At 45.3% G+C, this 25,111-nt stretch overlaps 1 protein-coding gene across 3 annotated transcripts in view; it reads right to left on the bottom strand.

Moving 5' to 3' along the window:
• Nucleotides 1-25,111, bottom strand: part of ASIC1 (acid sensing ion channel subunit 1) — a 524,111-nt gene that overhangs the window by 25,723 nt on the left and 473,277 nt on the right. For all 3 annotated transcript variants that reach the window (XM_033938552.1, XM_033938554.1, XM_033938551.1), the window contains 2 exons: nucleotides 1,457-1,584; nucleotides 873-1,023 (listed from right to left, as the gene is read on the bottom strand). In XM_033938552.1, the coding sequence (XP_033794443.1) occupies nucleotides 873-1,023; nucleotides 1,457-1,584 (279 nt within the window). The remainder of the gene's footprint in view (nucleotides 1-872; nucleotides 1,024-1,456; nucleotides 1,585-25,111) is intronic.

Genomic DNA, 25,111 nt, shown 5'->3' with positions numbered 1-25,111 from the left:
AGATAGATATCTTTGTTCACAGCGGTCAGCAGTTTTCAAGCTGCTTACAGCTGGGGTTGAATTAACTCCAAATATTCAGTGCTGGAACATTTCTGGGCTCCTACATTGGAAATCTGGGTTAGTGAAGTCACCCAGAAGTTAACCAGACACTGGGCAATATTAGGACTATTGTCTGGTAAGCTCAGTAGATAAAGTTAGGACAGCCTTTTTGCTGTTCTAATTTTGCTCACTTACTTTAGCTGGTTTAGCAGACTGAATATCACCGCTAACTGGTTAAGTCCTGACAACACCCAGGCTCCACCCAACAGTGCTTGGTTAAACCCCTTTAAACATTGGTTCCTACAGTTTTTACTTGTCTTCACTCTATACAAAACCATGCTCCTTTTTAAAAAAAATGTAGAACTTTAGCAGCATTTAAAAAAGGTTTGCATAATTTACTAAATGAAACGATCAAAAGCCATTATTAAGATGAACTTGGGAAAATCCACCACTTATTCCTAGGAGAAGCAGCATAAAATCTGTTTTGCTCTTTGGAATCTTGCCAGATACTTGTGACCTTAGTTGGTCACTGTTGGAAACAGGATACTGGGCTTGATCGATCTTCAATTTGTCCCAGTGTGGCTATTCTTATGTTCTTATGGCAGTTTTGTAAATAAAACAGATCATGTTATACATAAAAGCATCCAGATTAAAAAAAAACACTTATGCCGTTGGTGTCAGTGCTGATTGTATAAATGTCCAGTGTCCTGTCGCTGTGCAAAAATCCAGGGTGGGGGGTCTCTCCTTTAGTTCCCTGCACTTTTCTCATGAGAAAACAACTTGCCAGTCGCCTACATTATCTGTAATACGGACAGGCTTTCGCCGGCTCTCACCTGGCATGTGAACCATCTTGCAGTTACAATTCTCCACCAGGTATCGGGTCTCACAGTCGATGCGGCAGGCCGTGATACTGTAGGTGTCGAAGAAATCTGAGTCAATAGGGGTTGATTTGCAATCGCCCCATGGAGGAGGTAAGTAGATCAACTGTGCAGAGAGGAAAAACATTCCACAGAGAATACAGGTCACTCCAGCGCTTTGCTCTACAGCACACACCAAAATGCTACTGCGGTATATCAATGAGATGAGGCAAAATAAAACTCAACGATAAGGGTGGAATGAAAGAAGGCAAGTGAGGCAGTTATACTGGATAGGTGGAATGGAAAACAAGAGTGACAAGAGGAGGGCAGATTCAAATAAGGAAGAGAAGGAAAGGAGTGATAGAATGGAATATGGACTGCACAAGCTTTGGCATAAGTTTGGTCTGGCAATTCATCTTAACTAGTTTGTGTGGGCAAAACACCCTGGAACTGGTTATGATCACCTACTCTAGTTCAATTCCTGTCTAACAAAGTTTCTGGTGCCACTTATCCCCTGGCATGTTTGTAAGCATCCTCCTGGCATTATCCAGGCTCCTTACCCTTTGCTCTTGGCAAGACACAAAAGTCTGGAACCCTGGCGCCACGCCGAATCCCAATTGGTCTATGAAGGGTGGTTCATCCTGGCTGTGAATCTGCACCTTGATCCCAGCTTCAAAGGATGTCTCATCTACAAAAGAGAAGCAAGAGATGGGCAAATTGGAGAATCTCAGTCCCTCGCATCCTCCTGAAGATGGAAGCCCAAAATCCAGAAATCATAATTGGCAGGACACATAGGGTTGGATTTAGTAAATGGCACTGAAAATTAGGCTCCGGGAAAAATTGGTGCTCAGTGCGAACTAAAAAGGGCATTCTAGAATGTTTATGTTTATTAAAATTTGATATCCCGCCAAAGATTATAACAATTTTCAGCAGGTAACAATTAAAATCAAATGCATGAAACAGAAAAGAACTCCATAAAATACTGGAAAGAACTATTCAATCACACAAAAAGGAGAGGAAACCCGACCCCCCCCATACCCATGTATCTCTTGGCGAGAAGTGTGTGGCGCAGTAGTTAAAGCTACAGCCTCAGTAACCTGAGGTTGTGGGTTCAAACCCATGCTGCTCCTTGTGACCCTGGGCAAGTCACTTAATCCCCCCATTGCCCCAGGTACATTAGACAGATTGTGAGCCCACCGGGACAGACAGGTAAAATGCTTGAGTACCTGAATAAATTCATGTAAACCATTGTGAACTCCCTGGGGAGAATGGTATAGAAAATTGAATAAATAAATATTTAAAATAACATAATAAAAAAAATATATATTATCTGCTATATCTGCTATAATAAAACCTTAAGCGTGCATGCACACTTCAAACTTCGTGATCCCTGCGTCCGTGACGTGTAGCTCCATGCCAGTAGAATGAGCCTGTGGTATTTTGTGTGCGGCGGTTTTCTGGCTCCTACTGTGCATGCGGAGCCACGGCGGTGACTCCCCCTCCTGCCCTCACTCCACTACCCCCTCCCGCCCTAACTCCATCTAAGAGGACCACAGACGCAAGGAGGCGGAGAACACGCCGGCGACTCCCCCCTCCCGCCCTAACTCCATCTAAGAGGACCATTGACACAAGGACTGAGAGAGTAAGGGAAAAGGGGTACTTCCGCAAATTCCAGGCCTCAGCTTGAGGCCGGACTTGCAACGGAAGCAGCCACAGTTTGGGAGCAGGTATTGATGGTCAGGGGAGCAGGGAGGGGTGCTGTTGGACAGGGGGGGAGGTAAAAGGAAGGGAGAAGGTCTCCTGCTGGACAGGGGGAGCAGGCAAGGGGTGGTGGTGGACAGGCGAGGAGAGAGAGAGAGACAGAAAGAAAGAAAGACAGACAGAAAGTGGCCAAGGAGAGAGAGTGAGAGAGAGAAAGAAAGACAGACACACACATCTATTCTAGCACCTGTTAATGTAACGGTCTTAAAGACTAGTTAATATATAATGGTCATTTTGAGGAATTTCAGAACTGAAAGCTAAATGAAAGAAAAATGTTTTTAAAAGAGTCTTAAAAACTTTAAAATTCAATTCAAGATGTATATACTTTGGAGTGTGGTCAACTTTAGGCATGAGAACTTACGCCAGCTGAAGCCTGGTGTAAATCCTGGCAAGCAAGTTGATGATGCATCCCCAGAATTGTATGATGCTGAACACAACTTTTCAGGATGCTGCGACCCACTCATGCTCTTCCTACGGCCATACCCTCTTTTGAGATTTACTGGTGTCAATTAAGTGCTTAACACTTTATTGCACGAATTAGCCAATAATTTACCTAACCCCCCTCCTTTACAAAGCCACATTGGTGTTTTTAGTGCTCATAGAAATCTACGGCCAGCGCTAAAAAACTATTGCGGTTTTGTTAAGGAGGACCTAAGCAATAAAATTGCATGTGGATATCTGATCTTCAGGCAAATTGCAGTGCTGAACTTTCAACACCATAAATAGAATTCAGAGGATAGAGGGTAATTCTATAAGGTGGAGCCTATACAATACAATATTTATATACCGCAAATACCTCAACAAAGTTCATTGCGGTTTAACGTCAATAAGAAGTGAAGACAATGTCCAGAATTACATTCTTAAACTCAACATTTACCCTCCCCCACCCATTTTATAAAACTGCGCAACAGAGATTGGACTAATAGTCATAAATGATAATGATGAAAATACTCTCGAACTCTCCTCAACTTCCAAAACAGCCCAAAAGATTTTTTTATAAAAAAATTGACATGAGGTTCTTATGATAGATTACTATGAAACTGTACACCCAAAATCTTAATTACTGCATTTACTGAATAATCAATATTGGAATAGTTAAACTTCTCTAATTCAATACCTAAAAGATGTCAAAATACATTAAAAAGTGAAGGTGATAATGGGGATCCTTGATGGACCAATATATAATATACTAGTCTTTTAGCCTGTTACATTAACAGATGCTAGAATATGTCTGTCTATCTTTCTTTCTGTCTCTCTCCCTCCCGCTGTCTGTCTTTCTTTCTGTCTGTCTATCTCCCTGGCCCCCTTTGTCTGTCTGTCTTTCTGTCTCTCTCCCTGCCCTTGTGTCCTTCTTCCTTTCTTTCTCCCTCCTGCTGTCTGTCTTTCTTTGTATCTGTCTCTCTCCCTGCCCCCTAAGCATCAGCAGCATTTATTCCCCCCTCCCTGTGCAGCAGCCACAGCACGTCCTTTCACCTACCCCCCTTTCCCTTCCCGCGTTCTGGCCTGCTATCTAGTCCCTTGACGCCCCCCCTTCCCTTCCCGCGGCCACACAATTATGAAAAACTCACCTTCCGCTGTTGCTGGAGCGGAGCTAATTTGGCAAACGTTTAACTGGGTTTGCTACATTTGTTTCTCTGTGGACATCCCAGATAGATGGCTAATTGCCTCGGAGGAGCTCTTCCGGAGTTTGAACGGTGAATAGAAGAGTGGGCATAGCAGGAAAAATGGCACTACCTGTCTAAGTTTATTTTTAAGATAAAGGTGCTGCGATGGCTCCTCTAACGACCGCCGCCTGCATCGGAGCCTTCTCTGATGCAGGTGCGGCTCGTGAGAGGAGCCGCTGCTGCACCTTTAAACATAAAAATAAATTTTGGCCGGTAGTGCCGTTTTTCCTGGATATCCTGGAAAAACTTCCTGGTTAGTAAACTTCGGGGGTCTGCGACAGAGTGAAGCTAAGTTGCCATGGTGAGGGGCAGAGGTCGGAGGCGGGCAAGAAGGAGGAGACTGACGGTTGAGGCTTGGGAAGGCGATGGCAGAACTCTGCGTTCGTTCCCTCCGCTGCCTGTGATGACGTAGTAAGCGTGAATGCGCACTCTTGCCGGCCACAGCCCGACAGATCAGGGATCAGGGAAGCACGTGGTAAGAGTGCGCATGCACGCTTAGCATTTTATTATATAGATAGTCTACTCCCTTTCAATGTACAGGGATACAACACAAATTCAAGGAATAGCCGTAAAATAAGCAGAAAGTGGAGCAAAAAGACCTCAGTTAAAGCTACTCATATGAGTTGCTGAAAAACGCTGCTACCATCTTAAAAGACAAATGCAGTGAATCATTGGTCAAAGAAAAAACTCCACTTTCACAACAGACGTTAAAATTCTTGAGTTTTGGCTCCCTCACATTGGGAAAAAGAGAGACTCCCCGTTGAAAATATTCATCAGGCACTGTCAACGAAATGCAAATCAGAATAATGGCCACTTAACTTATGAGTTGTGTCTCAGAGGCGCCTTTAGTAGTTAAATTCCCAACAGGAATATCATGTTTTGTGGCTTGCAACCTGAGGGGAAATAAATTTAAGGAATTCCCTCATGGCAAACTTTTAGGGATAGCATAAGGAGTCTCCAGGTTTTGTTTGAAAGTCTGAGACAGAAGCCTGTTAAGAGGAAGCTTGAAAGACTGTAGGAGATCGAGACATACTCATTTCCTCTAAATACTCCTTAGAGTACTTCGATCCAGCGTCCGATTTAAGGTCCAGGTCCTCAGCCATCTGACGGAGGAAGGAGGAAAAGGACAATTGATCCACCAGAGCATGGCCTCGAGAGGGACTCGCCTCGAGGCGCCTCGAGTGGAAAATGAAGGCGAGGCCTCTCTGGAGTATTGGTGTCCCAGCGCATAGACAGACTGGAACGAGGCATTGGAATCAGCTGAGTCCTCGGGTTCTGCGATCGGTGTCCTCGATCAAGGAGTTGGAGGGCTCGAAGAGCTGGAAGGCCTAGACGAGGTAGGCTTCTCTCTGGAAGAGGACCTGCACCTCAATGAATGCCTCGATGAGGGCCTCGACCGGCGACGAGAGTGGTGCTTGGAAGCAGGTCTCGTGTGAGGTCGAGGAGACTTCGCTCTGTGCCTCAAAAAGGGCAATGCCTTTGGAGAGAGTATAGGACTGGAAGCTGTAGATCGAAACCCCATAGACTCAGTTGTTTGGATTGAGGAATCTCGAAGCACTCCCAAAGACTCGGCTTCTTGTATGGAGTGTGAAGATTCCAGTTGAGACACTCGCAAAGACTCGACTCCTTGCATAGAGTGTGTAGATTCAGCTCGAGGCATAGGCAAGGACTGCTGAGTGCCCAGGCTGGACTGCAGGAAGCAGAGTCGAGACAGGACTGTATTTGCTCAGTAACTTAACAAATTCCTGCTCTAAAATGGTCTGGATAGTAGCCTGCAATTGTGGATCCGAGTCTGAAACTGGACCACTTGCTGAGGCTAAAGGCTCCGAGGTGGCAGAGGAAGCATGCTTCGACTTGGAGGAATGATGCTTCGGGAGCTTGAGGACCACCACTAGAACCGTCTGCTGAGGTATCTGACCTGAGGGGAGCTCAGGAGAAGACTTGGCAGATTTACTCGAGGTCGAGGCGGTCCAAACAAGGAAGGTCTGATGAGACTCGAGGTTCAGGCCCCAGGCACTGAAGACACCAGCGGTATGGGTCAGTGAGGGAGATCGCACGCTGACACTGGCTACACTTCTTGAAGTCCGTGACCAGCTAGGACACAGAAGGAAAGATACCCAAAGTCGAAGCCCGCAGGCTGAGGGAGTGCGGCAGGCCCCATCAGTCAGTCGACGAAAATAAAACTTTTTTTTTTAACACAATAACGAAAAGAAAAACACAGCGACCCGGTAATAAGTAAAATAAAACACGAGCCGTGGTGAGAGAAGGCACGAAGCGAACTAAGTTCAGCGCAGAGCATTAAAGACGGACTTTTCGGCTCTGCAGAAAACTGAGAACTGAAGAGACGCGCCCTGTGCTGGGCGGGAAGGCACTCGCACATGTGTGGTGCGGCAGACTCAAAACTTCTGAAGTTTTCTAAAAGCAAGTCTGCTTGCGAGGCTGTCCACATGATGTCATCCACATGTGAGAATAGGCTGCTTGCTTGCCCTGGGATAATACATATTTCTAAATAAACAAACCTCTGGATTAACTAATGTTACTATTTGCAGAGACTCTCGGCGTGACACATCATCCGTTTGGTTTTATATTATCTTTTTCAATATTTGTTGTGACATATGTTTTTTCCTTTATCTACCATGTACCCCTGATGAAGGTTGTCCGAAACACGGACCGTGTTGGGTCCCCTGTTTGGTAAAAAGGTTTTAATATATAGTTTGCTTGTCACAATAAAATTCGCCTACATCGTTGTACATATCTGCAGTTTTGGTTTGTTTGTTCCTGGCTGGTTTTTTCACTGCAGACGAGGTTGGACCTCCCTTCTTTTGGTTCTGTTACTACCGTATGCTTGCCACGTTATTTCTTCACAGCCTGCTAATTAAAATCATTGGGGGTAATATTCAGCTGGTGGAGGTCAGCACCAGTACTGAATGTCCAGTGCTAATTTAAGTGGGGCAGGTTCTGACTGATATTCAACTGGACCCACATAACAGAAAAGCCTTTAAGAGGCCCTATGATTCATCCCCCCCTCAGTATGGAAACCCTCTGCCCTTTTCCCCTGATCATATAACCTCCCTACCCTTTCCCATCCTTGTAACATGCAGGATAGGCCCCTTCCCAATATACATGCAATCCCTGGTGGACCAGTGGGGCGGTTGGGGCAGAAGCAAGTGAACTTCACTCCTGCCCCCATCAGGGGTGGTTGCATGATTGTGGAAGGGGGTGAGAGGGAATTGAAGGGCTCCTATGTTGGAAAGGGGAAATTAGAGGGCTCACATATCAGGGGCAGAGGAGATTGGAGAGCTTCTTAGGCTCTTCAGTTATGCAGGTACAAGCCAATAATCAGTGCTGGGACCCACATAGCTAAAGGTGGATTTAGGGCAGCTTTTGAGCACTTCTATATTCACCAACTTAGCTATGTAGTTGACAGCACTGAATACTGCCAGCCCCCACATCCCTGACAGCTCCTCCCCTAATGCCTCTGACCTGGCCACTTTTTTGTTGGGCGGTCACAGCCAATATTCAGTGGCACTGCTCAGTTAAGCGCCACTTGATATTGGTGGTTTGGTGGCCCTCCTGCCTTTTTAAATCACTTTGAATATTGGGTGGATTATTTTTTCCCCCAACCCCTTCCACTACACAATTAAAAGAGAATTCAATAATCAGGATGTGTTCGAGTTTGAGTAGATACCAGATAAATCATAAGAGGGTTATACTATGTTCATTTTCAGTAATGTTGCTTCAGGAAAGAGTATGCCTTAAACTTTGCATCCATTCAAGAGATAAAGAAACCGAACAGATATGAGCTGGAGGCCTCACAGAAGCTTCACATAGGTACAAGCTGAAGGGCACACAATGAGTTTTATTCTTAACACCTCAGTGATGGAAAGAGAAGATTGGCATCATGTTGGAAAGAGGCTGCATTTGTATTCAGCATCCAAGCTTCTGAAGATGAATGACTTGCCTAAGAGACTAATAACTACTCTTTAATTTAATATATTCCCTCCCTGGCACCGAGGTCCATTCTCTGTATTTCTAAGCCAGATGTCCCCATTTTAATCTCTAATAGAGGGAGAATCTTCCATTCGGGGGGGGGGGGGGGGGGGGGAGGGAAGTGGGTAAGGGGAGGAGGAAAGGGGGAAGAGGAGGGGGGGTATAAGATGTTTTGCAATGGGTCATTTGGAAATATATTTTGAAGGAATGACAAAAATATGTATGAAAATATAATAATTGTGAATCTAATTGAAATGAAAATCTATGTATATTATATTACATTTAATTATTTCCTTCAATAAAATGTTATAAATTAATCTCTAATGTTCCACTCTGCATCTGCCTCCAGTCCTAACTGCGTCCACTTCAGCCCTCCCTCCCACGTGTACCAGTGTGGCAGCGTATGAGTTGAAAATGGTTCACAAGGACAAAGTATGAAATATGACATCTTATCACTTAGTGCAGGCCCAAGTTTCTTCAGATGACTATCCAGCTCTCTATTAAAAGGGACAGAGTTTGTCAGTCCTGGTTTTACTGTCACTGCATGCACAAAGACAAAGTTCCTGCTTTACCTAGTGAAAACAAAGCTCAGTTTCTATACAAGCAACGGAGTAAAATTAGGACTATATCATTCTGTGCCACTTGACATAGTATTATCTATAAGATGGACAGCTGCTGCTGTGGCTATAGGTTAGGTTTGTCCGACATCGATCCTCGAGGACCACAATCCAGTTGGGTTTTCAGTATTTCCCCACCGAATGTGCATGAGATCTATTAGCATGCACTGCTTCCATTGTATGGAAATAGATCTCATGCATATTCATTTGGGAAATCCTGACACCCCGATCTGGGGAGAACCGAGGTTGGACACCCCTGCTTTAGGTGAACAACTCTGTCCTTCCCTGGGCCAGATCTTGGGGTCCTCCAGAGCACAACTGTGGCTGATGATCAGTCAGTATGCCACAAACGGCTAAGGGCAAGATGCACTAAAGAGGATCGGTAAGACTGTGTGGGTCTGCTCCGATCCGATTTATGGCCAATTCAAAAAGAGCTATTGATGCACTAAAACATTTGCATGGAAATGATTCACATGGAGGTTTGTTGTAATCACCGTCTCTCCCGTCCGACTGATTGTTGTGAAAGCGACTCTTACACATATCCGGAGCTGGCAGGGGAAGCCTGAACAGCTGAGAGGCAGGGGAAGCCCTGAAAGCAGCCTCCTGCCACTCAGCTGTTTGGGGCAGCAAATTTTTTTTTTTTTTTAAATGGGCACAGATGCTGTGTGTGTTACACAAGCACAATATCTGCCCCATTAAAAAACAAAAAGAAAAAAAGCTCCCCCCTTCGCCGATAACGGCCCTCCCCAACAACCCCCAATGAACAGAGCATCGGCAATCCCCCCCCCTCGCGCTAGCCAAAATTGGCAGGGGGATACCCATTCCCTCCTGCCATGCCACCCCAACCCAATGTGAGAAAAAAATTGCAGGATGCCCACAGCTTCCTGGCATCCACCGCCTCCTCCCCAAGCTAGCAAAAATTGGCAGGAAGGATGCCCATTTTCTTCTGCCATATGACCCTCCCTCTGTTTCAGTGAAATGGCAGGAGGGATGCTCACTCCCTCCTGCCAGTGAAGGCCCACCCCCCTCCAGATGCCCCCCAATCATCCCCTCCCCCTTTCCTCCTCAAAAAAAGGAGGGATGCCCATTCCCTACTTGCTACTGGAGGCCCCAAGTGTGTGGGGGGAGTGTTCGGGAGGATTTGCGGGGGGCTCCCTCCTGCCATTATTTATGGGGGGTGTTTTGGGGGTTCGCCTTCCGGCAGGAGGGCTTAAAATCCCTCCTACCAGTATGATCGGGGGGGAAGATTCAGGGTTCGCCTTCCGGCAGGAGGGCCTGGGCTCCCTCCTGCCGGCATTCAAGTTTGTTGGGAGAGGGGTGCCGGCAGGAGAGATTGGACATCTTTCCTGCTGGTTCATGGCAGTTCTGGGGGGGGACTGCGATCGCAGCAGGAGAGATTAGGCATCTCTCCTGCCGCAATCGTTGTGGGGGGGGGGGGGTGAGCAGGTTGCCGGGGCTACTAAACTGATCACAGCAGTTGTGATCAGCTCAGAACTTATACCTGTTTTGACTTGGTCTAAGTCAAAACATATAAGTTCCGACTGGGTAATCTCGTTAAACTTTTAGTTATACTTGCAGTACAACTAAGTCTTGGTTGGCCCACCTCCTGCCCTTTCCCCTCTTCTAAAAACGCCTCTTTTTGCTCTAGGCGTTCAGAGGCAGGGTAAAGGCTTAAGCTGGTTTTAGATATATCTAAAAGCAGCTTTGATTTGATCATCCAAGTACCGATTTAGGCCACTTTTTAATGTTGGTTTTTTTTTTTATTATGAGCCCCCTAATGTATGAAATCCAGAAGGGATGTAACAGAATGGGCAATTGAGGGGAAAAACAGGCGGTGAGCTGCTTTGTGCATTGGGTTGGCAAATGCGATCGTTGCTAAAGCTGTCAAAACAGGTTTAGCGACAATCACTGGCTTTAGTGCATCAGGGCCTAAGAGATGGAAAGCTGGTGCTGAGGATGAATCAGCTTCATTTGAAATCCAGACATCCCCATCACTAAAGCTGCCATTTCTATACCACTTCCTCTATCCACCCTCAGCTGATGTTCTGCCTGCTGCCCAGCTAACATATCAGTTGTACAATGGAGGCTCTCTATTGCTTTATAATCTTACTAATCTTGCGAATGGCATTAACCTCTGTCTCCTTTGTCACTTGTCACCAGAACTCCTCGACTTGAGGCCAGTTTTGTTTTACAAAGGTAATTATTTAAGTCTGTGTAATAAATGCCATTATTATTTATAGCCATCTGAGTACTGTGTGTGCTAGAAAAAAAACCCAGTCAACTTCACGTCAATGGCAGGAGCTCTGTATCCTCAGCCAGGGTCAGCCGAAAACATAAACGAATGTTCTTCGGCAGGGAAGGTGACAGAAAGGAAATTCAACACCATCAGCAGTTTCTCCTAGCACTTATCCCAGAGTGTAAACACAATGATGCAGGTGCTTTGAAATTGCTGTGTTTCTCCTAATGGCACTGAATAGCTGTTGGATCAATTTGTGTGATGTGCTCTCCGGATACCTTTGTGACCTGCGGCGGCTCTCACTTGTCGATCCTTGAAAATGCCTAGATCTTATCATGAGAAATGAAACACTTGAGGCTGCTCAGCTTGTGGAGTGCAGCAGTGGGTAAGGAAAATGGGCAGAGATTGTGTCATTTTCCAATGGAAGAGTACCTAGTGGTTAGTGCAGTGGCCTGAGAACCTGGCAAACTGGTTTCGACTCCCACTGCAGCTCCTAGTGACTCTGGGTAAGTTACTTAATCCTCCTTTGCTCCAGGTACAAAATAAGTACCTGCATATAATATGGAAACTGCTTTGACTGAAACCACAGAAAGATGATAGATCACCTTCCATTCCTCCCCCCCTTACTGTGCAGTGAGGGATGGGGAGGGCAGTGCAGTGCCAGGAGCATCTGTAGAACATTTTTCAGAAGAGGCATAAATTTAAAAAAAAAAAAGAAATGTTTAAAATTAAATTCACAGAACTAATTACAGAAATGATTAGTCATTAAGGGGTCCTTTTATTAAGGTGCGCTAATTGATTTAGCAGGCGCTAAAGATTAGCCTGCGCTAAATCGGTTAGCTCGTCTTAATAAAAGGACCCTAAAATTCAAGGGTAGTGTTGGTGGTGATGGCAAAAGAATCCTTACTCCCGCCATTCCACCACATATTTCTTCTTTATTTCCACAATTTATTCACCCCATCACAACACGCAGGAAGTCATGTACCCTGGCATCCAAAATGGGCTGATTCCATGGGCACAACCACAACCAGGCCATGAAAAATGGCCCAGAGTACAGTACTGGGGTTTAAGAAAGGATTGGACAATTTCCTTCTGGAAAAGGGGATAGAAGGGTATAAATAGAGGATTACTGCACAGGTCCTGGACCTGTTGTGCCGCCGTGTGAGCGGACTTCTGGGCATGATGGACCTCAGGTCTGACCCAGGAGAGGCATTGCTTATGTTCTTATGTTCTTATTTCTTGCTTCCTCGTAGCAAGGTGTCTCTTGGGGCATCACTTATTTCCCTCAGTGGTTAGCTGAAAAAGAAATAGTATGTGCCTCAGAATAGATGTCCTGTGATCACATATATTACCACCTTATAGGATGTTGAAGTATGGTGTAAATAGCAGATGGGAGTTGTATGTTTCTCACCTAAAGCTGTAACCATATTGAGAAGCTCTGGTGCACACTAAGCTCTCAGACATGATAGGCCCAAGTTGTAGAACTGGAGGCTTCATTCAGCAGAGAACTAGATCATTAACTAACTGCAGACCTCAAGGAAATTGGAACAAGTTTTACGGTGGAAGTGTAGAAAACGCTTTCTGAGCTGTGTGCATCTTCAATAAGTACCGTATTTTCGCGGATATAACGCGCGCGTTATACGTGATTTTACGTACCGCGCATACCCCTCGCGCGTTATATGCCTGAGCGCGGTATACAAAAGTTTTTAAACATAGTTCCCACCCCGCCCGACGCCCGATTCACCCCCCCAACAGGACCGCTCGCACCCCCACCCCGAACGACCGCTCGCACGCGCTCCCACCCGCACCCGCATCCACGATCGGAGCAAGAGGGAGCCCAAGCCCTCTTGCCCGGCCGACTCCCCGACGTCCGATACATCCCCCCCCCCCGGCAGGACCACTCGCACCCTCACCCCGAAGGACCGCCGACTCCCCAACAATATCGGGCCAGGAGGGAGCCCAAACCCTCCTGGCCACGGCGACCCCCTAACCCCACCCCGCACTACATTACGGGCAGGAGGGATCCCAGGCCCTCCTGCCCTCGACGCAAACCCCCGCCCCCCAACGACCGCCCCCCCCCAAGAACCTCCGCCCGTCCCCCAGCCGACCCGCGACCCCCCTGGCCGACCCCCACGACACCCCCACCCGCCTTCCCCGTACTTTGTGTAGTTGGGCCAGAAGGGAGCCCAAACCCTCCTGGCCACGGCGACCCCCTAACCCCACCCCGCACTACATTACGGGCAGGAGGGATCCCAGGCCCTCCTGCCCTCGACGCAAACCCCCCTCCCCCCCAGCCGACCCGCGACCCCCCTGGCCGACCCCCCCACCCCCCTTCCCCGTACCTTTGGAAGTTGGCCGGACAGACGGGAGCCAAACCCGCCTGTCCGGCAGGCAGCCAACGAAGGAATGAGGCCGGATTGGCCAATCCGTCCTAAAGCTCCGCCTACTGGTGGGGCCTAAGGCGCGTGGGCCAATCAGAATAGGCCCTGGAGCCTTAGGTCCCACCTGGGGGCGCGGCCTGAGGCACATGGGCCAAACCCGACCATGTGTCTCAGGCCGCGCCCCCAGGTGGGACCTAAGGCTCCAGGGCCTATTCTGATTGGCCCACGCGCCTTAGGCCCCACCAGTAGGCGGAGCTTTAGGACGGATGGGCCAATCCGGCCTCATTCCTTCGTTGGCTGCCTGCCGGACAGGCGGGTTTGGCTCCCGTCTGTCCGGCCAACTTCCAAAGGTACGGGGAAGGGGGGTGGGGGGGTCGGCCAGGGGGGTCGCGGGTCGGCTGGGGGGGAGGGGGGTTTGCGTCGAGGGCAGGAGGGCCTGGGATCCCTCCTGCCCGTAATGTAGTGCGGGGTGGGGTTAGGGGGTCGCCGTGGCCAGGAGGGTTTGGGCTCCCTTCTGGCCCAACTACACAAAGTACGGGGAAGGCGGGTGGGGGTGTCGTGGGGGTCGGCCAGGGGGGTCGCGGGTCGGCTGGGGGACGGGCGGAGGTTCTTGGGGGGGGGGCGGTCGTTGGGGGGAGGGGTTTGCGTCGAGGGCAGGAGGGCCTGGGATCCCTCCTGCCCGTAATGTAGTGCGGGGTGGGGTTAGGGGGTCGCCGTGGCCAGGAGGATTTGGGCTCCTTCCTGGCCCAATATTGTCGGGGAGTCGGCGGTCCTTCGGGGTGGGGGTGCGAGTGGTCCTGCCGAGGGGGGAGAAGAATCGGACGTCGAGGGGGGGCATCAGGCTTTCAGGATGGGGACAGGACTTCAAGGGGGGACAGGCAGATCTTCAAGGGGGACAGGCACGGAGAGGCGGGGCAGTGCACCGAAAGTCAGGGCGGGTGAACGGTGAGTCGGGGCAACCAGAGGAGAGTCGGGGAGGGCGAAAGGAGAGTCGGGGTGGCCAGAGGAGAGTCGGGGAGAGCGAAAGGAGAGTCGGGGTGGCCAGAGGAGAGTCGGGCAGCATGCGCGTTATATTCCTGAGCGCGGTATAGAAAAGTTTTTGTACATATCATCGTGATTTCTGCGCGCTATACCCCTGTGCGCGTTTTACAATGGTGCGCGTTATATCCGCGAAAATACGGTATTTCCTGACACCTGAGTCAGGATGTGTCTCTTCTCTCCTTCTCCTGGCTTGCCTCAATTTATGTTCCTCTGCTCTATTAACCCCATGAACTATTCTGATAATTCAGGATATTACTAAGTACCTAATATTTTATGGTTGATTGTTATAATTTAATGTGCTGTTTTTCCTAAGGAGAAAACAAAGCAGTGAACAATAGACGATAAGGAGCTCATAATCAAAAGTTTAAAACATCCAAAAACCAGCCTAAGTTGACACTTGGTCATCCTAATAGCAAGGACGACCAAGTGCCGATAATTCCCCTAACCCATACCTCCCCCGATATCAACGCCCCCCCCTACATCCCCTGAACATTCTTGGATCCCCCTCCCACATCCCCGGACCTCCCCTCTCCCATATCTTTAGAAGAGCAAACAGCAGGAGGGAAGCTCATTCCCTCCTGCTTACAGGGCCACGTGCTGCAATGACCAGGGCTTCCCTCTTCCACTGCATCTTGGGATGCAGTGAGAGGGGCTGAAGGCCCTGATAGGCTCACAATGGCAATTTTGAACCAATCAGAGCCTCCCAATGTATCCGAAGATGTATTGGGAGGAGCCGAAGGCCCTGATTGGCTCAAAATGGTGATTTTAAGTACGTACATCGATCATGGGGTTTTTTTCTGGCACCTTTCCAGTATGAAGATGCCAACACGGTAAGAGACTGGTTTTCGGTGGATCCCTTTTTTATTTTTGGTGCTATTTTAAGTTATTTTTATGTTCTTATGCTAATATCTTTGTATTTTTTGTTTTGACAGTATGTTTTGACTGTATTCCAAGTTCTGGTAAAAGTTTGTCTAGTTTATCTTTTTGAATTGAGTCACCTTCAGCGTTAGTGTTTACACTTCTCATACACGGAGATTTCTCCGCTCACGAGCTGTGGGTGCAGCTCAGTTTTCTTTTTGATTTATTTATTTTTTCCTTCACTTCTTGTTCACAAGAACGTATGAGTACATAATTAGACTGCCACAATGGTTTCTGCGTTGCCGTTTCAACTCAGGTTTCACAACTTTTTACATGATAGATATTGTGTAGCACACCAACTGTGTCTCTGTATAATATCTCTGATACACCCATATATACTTTCTCTTATGCTTTATATAACCCCTATAGGTTTGTCACATATTTATATTCATCTGTTTTATCTCATGTATTTGTTTTATATTATGCTTTAATATAGTTTTATATGCATGTTTTTGGTTCTTTTCTAGTACTTATTTTATTTTTATTTTTCCTCTAACTCTACTTTTCACTTCTCTATTACCCTCCAGGTACTTTAGTTAGATTGTGAGCCTTCGGGACAGTAAGGGAATTTTTCAAGTACCTTTCTTATTTCTAATCTTAATGTATATTTTCTGTAAACCGCTTAGAACCTAACTGATGTAGCGGTATATAAGAAATAAATTACATTACATTACATTACATTACTGTACTTATACTTGGTTTTAATATTCATATGGATAGATTTTTAAATATGTTAAGTTTTTCATACAATTTTTACTTTAAGTGTTATATCTATATTTTATGTTTAGTATTTATGCCTGTTTTAAAATTGCCATGTGCTGTTACACATTATTCACCTCAGTGATTTGTCGTTCCCCTGAAGAAGGCACTTGTTTGACGAAACTTGGATCCTAGTTTGGATTACACTTGGATTCTTTACACACAAGAACTTTGGAACTGTTTTATGATATTTCCATGGACTTTTGTGGAATTATGTTTGTATAATAAATATAACTGTTGGTTGGAAATCAGACATCTCACTTGCCTCTTCTGTTGCTCTTGTATATCTTTGAGGCAAGACACCTTCTTTCTTTCATTTGGTAAGATTTATAGATGATTTTTTTTTCCTATGGAAGGGTGCTATTCAAGAATTGTTTTGCTTTAAAGAATGGTTGAAAACATGTCATAAAAATATAAGTTTCACTATGACATATGACAAAACGACCATCTCCTTCTTGGATGTTAAACTTACCCTGACTACTGAAGGTTGTATAACCTCAGTTTTTTAGGAAGACAACAGATAGAAACACATTGCTACATTTTGATAGTTTTCACCCTGATCCATTAAAAAGGAGTCTTCCATTTTCACAGTTTCTGAGAATCAGATGGATCAGTAGATGAATTCCAAAGTGCAAGCTGAATATCAAAGTTATATGCGCGGGGATATCCTATGCAAGTGGTAAAAAGGCTTATTTACGAGCTCTCTACAATAACCATGAGCTACGTTTGACTTCTGAAAAGCTCAATAGAAATGATCAGGATTGTACTACATGTGTGTTAAGGTTTTCATCAAAAAGTTTGCTATTTCTTCTGTTTTGAAGAAACATTGGAGAATATTACGGTCATTCTAAATCCTTGCCAAGCCCACTTAGGCCCTAATTCTGTATAGGATGCTTGGTCTCAGAAGCCGCCCAAGCGGCTTTTGAGAATCGCACATGAGTGTCCTATACAGAATCACACCTAAGCCCGCCTAAGAACCCGATTCTCAAACTGATTTGCATATTACAGATGCCAATTATAGAATTGGGTTGCCGCTAATCTTATCGTGGCAAGGGATCTCCCTGCCATGATAAGTTTAGTGGCAACCCATCCCTGCCCCATTGAAGCCGACCCAGTTCTTGCTGAAGTCGCACTCGCTCTTTCTGTCTTCAACGGCACTCCTTACAGGGACGGCGCAGGCAGCAACTCACATGCTGCACGTGGCTGACCCACAAGCCTTCCTTCTGATGTCAACTCTGATGTTGAACAGAAGGTTTCCGGGTCAGCTACTTACATGCAGTGGAGGGATCTTGGCAGCAGTAGGGGCCAGGCAGGAAGATGAGATCTCTGTCAGTGACAGGTGGCGGGTAGGAAGGCGAGATAGGAGGGCAGCGGCGGCTTCAACAGATGGGCTGGAATATCCTCCGCGGCAGCCAGGCCATGTACCCCGAACAAGCGGCCCTATGGCTACGCGTACCACGTGTTGAGAAACACTGCTCTAGAAGACTTCCTAGCCTGTGAGCTGGAGTGTTTGAAGATGGGCCACAGTAGGAAGAATATATTGTGATGTGCTTACACAGCCAAGGACTGCAGTGTTTGAAGACTGGTCAAAGTGGGAAGACTATAGTGAACAAATTAGTGTACTAAAGTTGGGCCTACTAGGAGCTGGTCATTGTGAGTAAAGCTGGGCTTTCGGGGGAACCCAAGAGAATAAAGTTCCTTTTTCTTGAGACTGTCTCATTTGCATTCTGCGTAGTATGTTTGCTTACCCTCATTTGTGACAACAACACACCTTTGGTACTTTTTGGTTTATAATAAAGACTTTTGTTTTGACTGACCCTGCTTGTATACTGTATCTGCAAAGACTTCATGCCTGGCTGTAGAGAATGACATGGGGACAAATTCATCCCTGTGCCGCAGGAACTCAATTTCCCTATCCCGTCCCCATGAGTTTTGTCTCTGTCCCCGTCTCTGTCCCTGCCCCATTCTTGTAAGCTCTGCCTTAACCGCACAAGCCTCGAACACTTATGATTTTAAAGTGTTTGAGGCTTGTCCAGTTGAGGATGGAGTTTGCAGGAATGGGGCAGGACCAGGAAAATAACTTGCAGGAACTGGACTGGAAAATGAGTTCCCGCAGGGACGGGAAAAAATTTGTTCCCATGCCATTCTCTACCTGGCTGCCACAGACACTATCACAACCCTATTTTAGATTGCTCTTCAAGTGGAAATGGTACTAGTAAAAGATACAAATTGGAACTGAAATATTCGATGTCTCTATTAACTTAATTGAGCATTTGATGCAGAAGAAATATTCCTATTATTCTCATGCTCATAAGGCGTTAAAACAAATTGACTCTGGAAAATTATAAAAATCTATTACCTAGTGCAAATGATTCAGGAGTGGTAACTATTTTGTGTTCAGACCACTCCCAGTATAGGTCAATCTGCGAAGGCTTGAATTGGGTCAGGGAGTTGTTTACTAGAAATGAAATGATTCCCTTCTAAGACAGGAGGAGATACGTATATTAGGATATCAGAAATATCACATTACAATATTTGGAATTAAGTGACAATGGTGAGGTAAGATTAAGATGCTTTATATGCTCTTGAAGTCACGTACAGGGAGAGTTTGTCAAAAAGGAAGAAGGCCTGATTTTTGTCAGGATTCTATAACGAGGTTGCAGAAGGAGCATAAAGGATAGTTTCTTGAATGATTAGGGCAGAATTGGATTGCATGAGAACTTGGTTAAGGGAGTTAAGTTTAGTGATATAGAACACAAATTATTTAGATTGAAAAAGAGACATTTTGAATTTGGCAATAAGCCTAGTATGCTGTTGGCATGGAAACTAAAGGCTGCTAGAACATCTATGACCAATGCCCATAAATTACAAGTGAAAGGGGTTCTCTGATTTATGATGATAAACCATTAGGTCTCAATTTATACAGCAGCTCTCCTCCTTTCCTTCTCTACTAAGTCTAGCAGCCCTTCTTCTCCCTTCCCATCAGATCCAGCCGCTCTCCTTCTCACTCCTTGGCTCCCCCACCCAATCCCGACTCAGACCCTGACCCACCTCCAATTGCTCCTGCTTGTGGCAAACACCATGAGAATGTTTGGTTGTGAGTAGGTCATTATTATTTTGTGTTTAGATTTGTGATTTGTTGTTTGATTTTTGCAGTTCAGCAACATGGTATATAGTGTCCCGAAGAAGGCTGGTGTGTAGCTGAAACGCTCTGGACAAATAGAGCATTGGGTATTTATGGGAATACCTACCAACGTTGGTTCTGGCCAATGGCCATCTAGATAAGTGTTGCTGTTTCTTTCATTCATTCATATTCAGTTTTAGAGTTTTGAGATTAAATAAATTAAAAAAAAAATTAGCCCTAATTATAAACAAATGAACAGAGTTATTGAGAATTAATGGTGGGATGGAGGATTGACGTAGATGATTATATGGTGTGCCACAGGGATCTGTGCTGGGACCGGTGATATTTAATTTATTTATAAATGATCTAGAAATTGGAACTATGAGCGAGGTGATTAAATTTGCAGATGACACTAAACTGTTCAAAGTTGTTAAAACGCTTGCGGACTGTGAAAAACTACATGAAAACCTTATGACTGTCCACACATCTATTCATTAAACCTTCTGTTTTTTTCTTATAATCACCATTAGAAGAGCAAATATAGTGGTATCTGAAAAACTGGGTTGTTGGTATGTTATTAAATAAATGATGAAGGTACATACATGAGTATTTCAAAAGTGTGTTCTGATCCATGGGTTTGACAAAAATAGTAGTGGAAAACCCAGTCGGATCCATTTGAATCAAAACATCCAAAAAAAGATATTTGCCTGTGGTGGCAGGACATATCAAATCTTATTGTTGGGTGGCAATTATTCAGAAAGACAATGAATTCCTCCAAATCTGTCCAAGCCTTTCCAGATCAAGAAAATATCATCAATAAAGCACCACCAACAATGAAATCACCCATTATTATTGTGTTACCCAGTTTGTTAGCCTCCCTAATTTCTTAAAATACTTTAGCATCTGTGTGTTCTTCCTGGTCATGCAGACAATAGTTAACTCCTATCACTATCATTTTCCCCTTTACACATGGAATTTCCACCTATAGGGATTCCAAGGATTGTTTTGGTTCCTGTAGAATTTTTAGTCTATTCAAGTCATGGTCCCCCTTAACATATAACGCTATGCCTCCATCAATTCAATCCACCCTATCACTGGAATATAATTTGTACCCTGGTATGACCATATCCCATTGGTTATCTTCCTTCTACAAGGTCTCAGAGATGCCTTTGATATCTATCTTTTCATTTAGTGCAATATACTCCAGCTCACCCATCTTGTTTCTTAGGCTTCTGGCTAAGAAACTGGTTAGTGCCACTGAATATCACCATCAACTAGCCATCCCCTAACCAGCTAGGTTAGGGGCAAGACATAGGCAGAACAGAAACCTAGCTATTTTCATCCCACTGACTGGCTAGGGTAACCACATAAAGTTAAGGCAGCAAAAAGGTAATCAAGTGATACCAAAGTAGGGGCAGACCAATGAAGTTCCAGCCAAAATGTTTATATACATTTTATAAACAAGTCTGAATTTAGTGTACACTCTTCCCTCCATATTCGTGGGGGTTAGGGCAAAACCAACCTCAAATACCAAAAAATTGGGAATAACTTTAGGGCCGACTCTGACCTACCATTGCTAGCCTCATGGGAACTCATGGCAGCCATTTATGTTCGTGGCTCTGCATGGGGCAGGAACATAGGAAGATCGCTTCTGCCCTGTTTTACCACTAGACCACCAGGCTTTAAAAAATAAGTTGTGGAGGGGTCTAGAAGGCGGGGGGGTGGGGGGTCAGAGTTGATCCTAAGTAAATTGTGGAGGGGTCCGGGAGGTGGGTCAGAATCAGCCCTAAGTAAGTTGTAGAGGCTTTAAAAAGTAAGTGTAGTGCGGTCCTGTAGAGGAATAAAAACCATGAATAAGCTGTGAGTGCCAAACCTGCGAATATGGAGGGGGGGAGTGTAATAATATATACTTATATGATTATTTTGGTTTATAGTACTTTTATGACCCCTGAGGATGGTGGACTTAAGATGAAACAGGGCCTGTGTCAGGTCCTTTCAGATTTTAGTGGCTTTTGAATAAAAGAGAATCTATATACACTTTGACAGGAACTTCATTGGTCTACCCCTACTTCAGTTTCACTGATTATCTACATGTGGGTTTCCTTCTTTCCTTTATGGTTTGGTTTATGAAGTTAATTAAGTGCCAGTCGGAATGACTAATCTAAATGATTAGCCTGTATTTTGGCACTCATTACTACGTCCTGGAAAACCTCATGGCTGAAATATTGTGTGTTGGTTTGGCTGCATACGTCAGGGCTCAAGGAGCATACCAGATTTCGCTCCTTGGCATATCGTCTTTATGAACTTCTAACATCGGATCCTATTGTCTGACTGGAATTTACTTTATTTCATTTATTTTATTTTTATTTATTGTTTTCTCAGGTACTTTAGCTAGATTGTGAGCCTTCGGGACAGCTAGGGAAATCCAAAGTACCATTTTTATTTATTTTATTTTAATGTATCTTTAATCTATCTTCATTGTAAACCGCTTTGAACCTCACGGTATAGCGGTATATAAGAAATCAAATCAAATCAAATATTGGCTGGTGCCTGGTTAACTTACGGTAATTGCTGAGATCCAGATATTCAAAGCCATGAGCCCCATATGCCCCATCTCTGAATATCCAGTCAGTTCAGCTTGTGGCTGAGTGGCTCAGATGTCACTTACTACCGTGAGCTGAATATCAGCATATCAGCTATCACACTGTCCTCACATGAGAAAATATTTAGACATGCACACAGGGGGAGACAGATACACATGCATTCCCTTGCTCTTCAGACACATACAGAAAAAAAACTGTTCTAGTGTTATGCAGCTGCCTGCTATTTCATCATGTGAGCAGGACCAGAGTTAGACATAAGGCTCGGGGCAGAAGCCTCCAGCTACACCTAACGTGATGTAAAATACTAGCAGTTGCTGTCACCTCTTTTGCTCAACCTACAGCTTAAGGAATTATTTAAAATATGGCAGTGAAGGTTTAATTTCAATGCTAAAATATGCAAGGTCATGCATCTGGGCACAATCCAAGATACAGAATGAAGCACTTTTGTTCATTAAAGAAGAGCGAGTCCAGGGAACAATTCTATCAGATGATCTTAAAGCGTCAGAACAGGTAAATAAATTTACCAGCAAAAGACGGAAGGATGAATGGATGCATAAAGAGATAGATGGCAAACAGGAAAAAGGTGGCGATAGCACCTCTGTACAATTCTCTGGTCAGATCTCATTTGAAGTACTCATTTGGAGATTGCACCTTCAGACCGATATAAACAAGATGGCGTTGATACAGAGGATGGTAACTAAAATGCTCTATGGTTTTCACTAAAACGAATACAGGTACTTGAAGATCTAAATATGTACATCTGGAGGAGAGGCGGGGTATGGAAAATATTGAAAGGGATGTTTAAATACCTCCAAGACATGCAAAGAAGGTAAGCCTCTTTCAAAGGAAAGAAGGTTCTGAACAAGAAATCATAGAATGATGGTGAAAGAATAAACCAAGGGAATACTTCTTTACAGAAAGGGGGGTGGATGAGTAATTACTGTAGCTGTCTGGATCATAATAATAATAATAATTTTATTCTTATATACCGCCATACCCGGAGAGTTCTAGGCGGTTTACATCAGTTACAGTAGTATCTGCGTTGACACGCAGATTTACAAACAGTTTGAACAATTTTAAACAATTTATCAGCAGTACACAATTTATCAGGTAGAAACAAATGTAAGAGCGGGGTTTACAGCATTTTATCATGTAAAGACAATTTATCCGATGTAAATAGTTTATTGGATATAAGCAGTGTTAATCGAACTTAACAGAGGATGACTGGCGGAGGGGAGATGGGGGAGAGGGGAGCAATTAAGGGGGGGAAGAGCGGGGGTGGGTGGGGGGGGTGTAGTAATGTAAGCGGGGGGGGGGGTTGTTAGGGGTCTTGTTTGCCGAATAGGTGGGTTTTGAGTGATTTTCTGAAGCCGAGGTAAGTGGGGGCCTCGAGTATCATTTGTGCAAGCCATGGGTTGAGCTTAGCTGCTTGGAAGGCGAAGGTTTTGTCTAGGAATCTTTTAAGGTGGCAGAGTTTTATGCATGATGCATGATGCATTCAAATAAGCATGCATGATGCATGATGCATTCAAATAAGTGGAACCAATATCAGGGAATTCTGTAGGTTACACCCTCATAACCTTGATGGAGACAAAGGGCTCATATTAAATAAAGCATTGAGACCTCTCATTGCAGATAGGAATGGTCCTGAAAGAAACATCTTCCCTTCCACTCAGAGTTTCAGAATATGACCTATAGAATTCCCCCCTCCAGGGTTGTTCCAACAAACCTTCCCACCTCAATTTTCCTGCCAAAAATTCAAATTTGTAACCAACGGACCTTCCCGCGTCAGTTTCCCACCAAAATCTCTGCCTTCCTGAGTTTAACGTGTACTAATGAATTTTCCCAACTTCCAGAATTAAAAACCATCCTCTAATGAAAATGCCCACCTCAAACCTCACAGCATACCCTGACGAAAGCCACAACATGATGGCTGGAATGTTGGTTATGCTTACTTGGATATGGCAAGACCCAGACAGTGTTCTCAACAGTAAAAACTAATGCAGGGAAATTTTGCAGCAAGAACCTGAAAAACCTCCATACCTAGTGCATCTCAGATTTTGGCCCTCTGCCACTAGCTCAGGGTTTCTCAAATGTGGCTACCACCTGGCTGAACTCTTATTGTAACACCAAGGGAATCAGTGCACCAGAAAGAGTGTTTCCTATGTAGTCAGAAAGGGCTGGAATAGCTCAGTATGAGCCAATGTGTGCAGAGTAGGAGCTTCCATGGGAGCTGAAAGAGGAAGCAAGCCTCCTGTGCTGGTAGACAGAAGGTGTGTGCAGGAACAGCTGACTCCCCTTACTGGCTGTCATTTCTCTCATATTCAAAGGTGAGCTTGACCTCGGTTCCGGGAAAGATGATGGAATCACTGGTCAAGGATAGCATCTGCGAGCACATGGAAAGCAATGGACAGCTGAGGGCGAGCCAGCACGGCTTCAGCAAGGGAAGGTCGTCCTGATGGGCCGCCGCGGGTGCGGGCTACTGGGCGTGATGGGCCTCCGGTCTGACCCGGCAGAGGCAACTCTTATGCTCTTATGTTCAAAGGGGAGGATAGTAGGTGATAGAAGGATGACAAAAGAAGGGGGATATGAGGAAGATGACAGAGAGAGAAGGGACAGGGGATGAGAGAAGGGGATAAGAAGACTGAAAAGAAAAGCATGACAGGCGGAGGAAATGGGGGTAAAGAGTAGGAATACTTTGGGAAAAATTGCGAATGTAGCCACCAGCAAGAAATGGTAGCTGCGCCCTGAGGATGCCAAGAAAATCTGATGCTGCTAGGTCTACTACCGGGCCTACCAGCACCCTGGGCAAACTAAGGGATGGGGACAACAGAGGGATGAAAACCTCCTCAGTTAATACAGTCACTGACTGGCTAGAGCTCCTCTCCAATCATGTGGGTATATCAAGAGAATTTCTGCTGCTATAATGATGACAAGGAGGCTCTGCTTAGACAAATTGTGACGGAACCCACAAGGGAAAAAGCGATACTGGATATGGTTCTCACAAATGTTTGAGTGGGTGCCCAACTGGGAAATAGCGATCATCAAATGGTTTGGTTTGATATAACAGCTAAAGTGGAGGGCGGCCACACAAAACTCAAAGTCCTAGATTTCAAACGTA

This window comes from Geotrypetes seraphini, chromosome 3, assembly GCF_902459505.1.
Source record: "Geotrypetes seraphini chromosome 3, aGeoSer1.1, whole genome shotgun sequence".
Lineage (NCBI taxonomy): Eukaryota > Metazoa > Chordata > Amphibia > Gymnophiona > Dermophiidae > Geotrypetes > Geotrypetes seraphini.
This window is presented reverse-complemented; position numbering and strand designations above follow the sequence as displayed.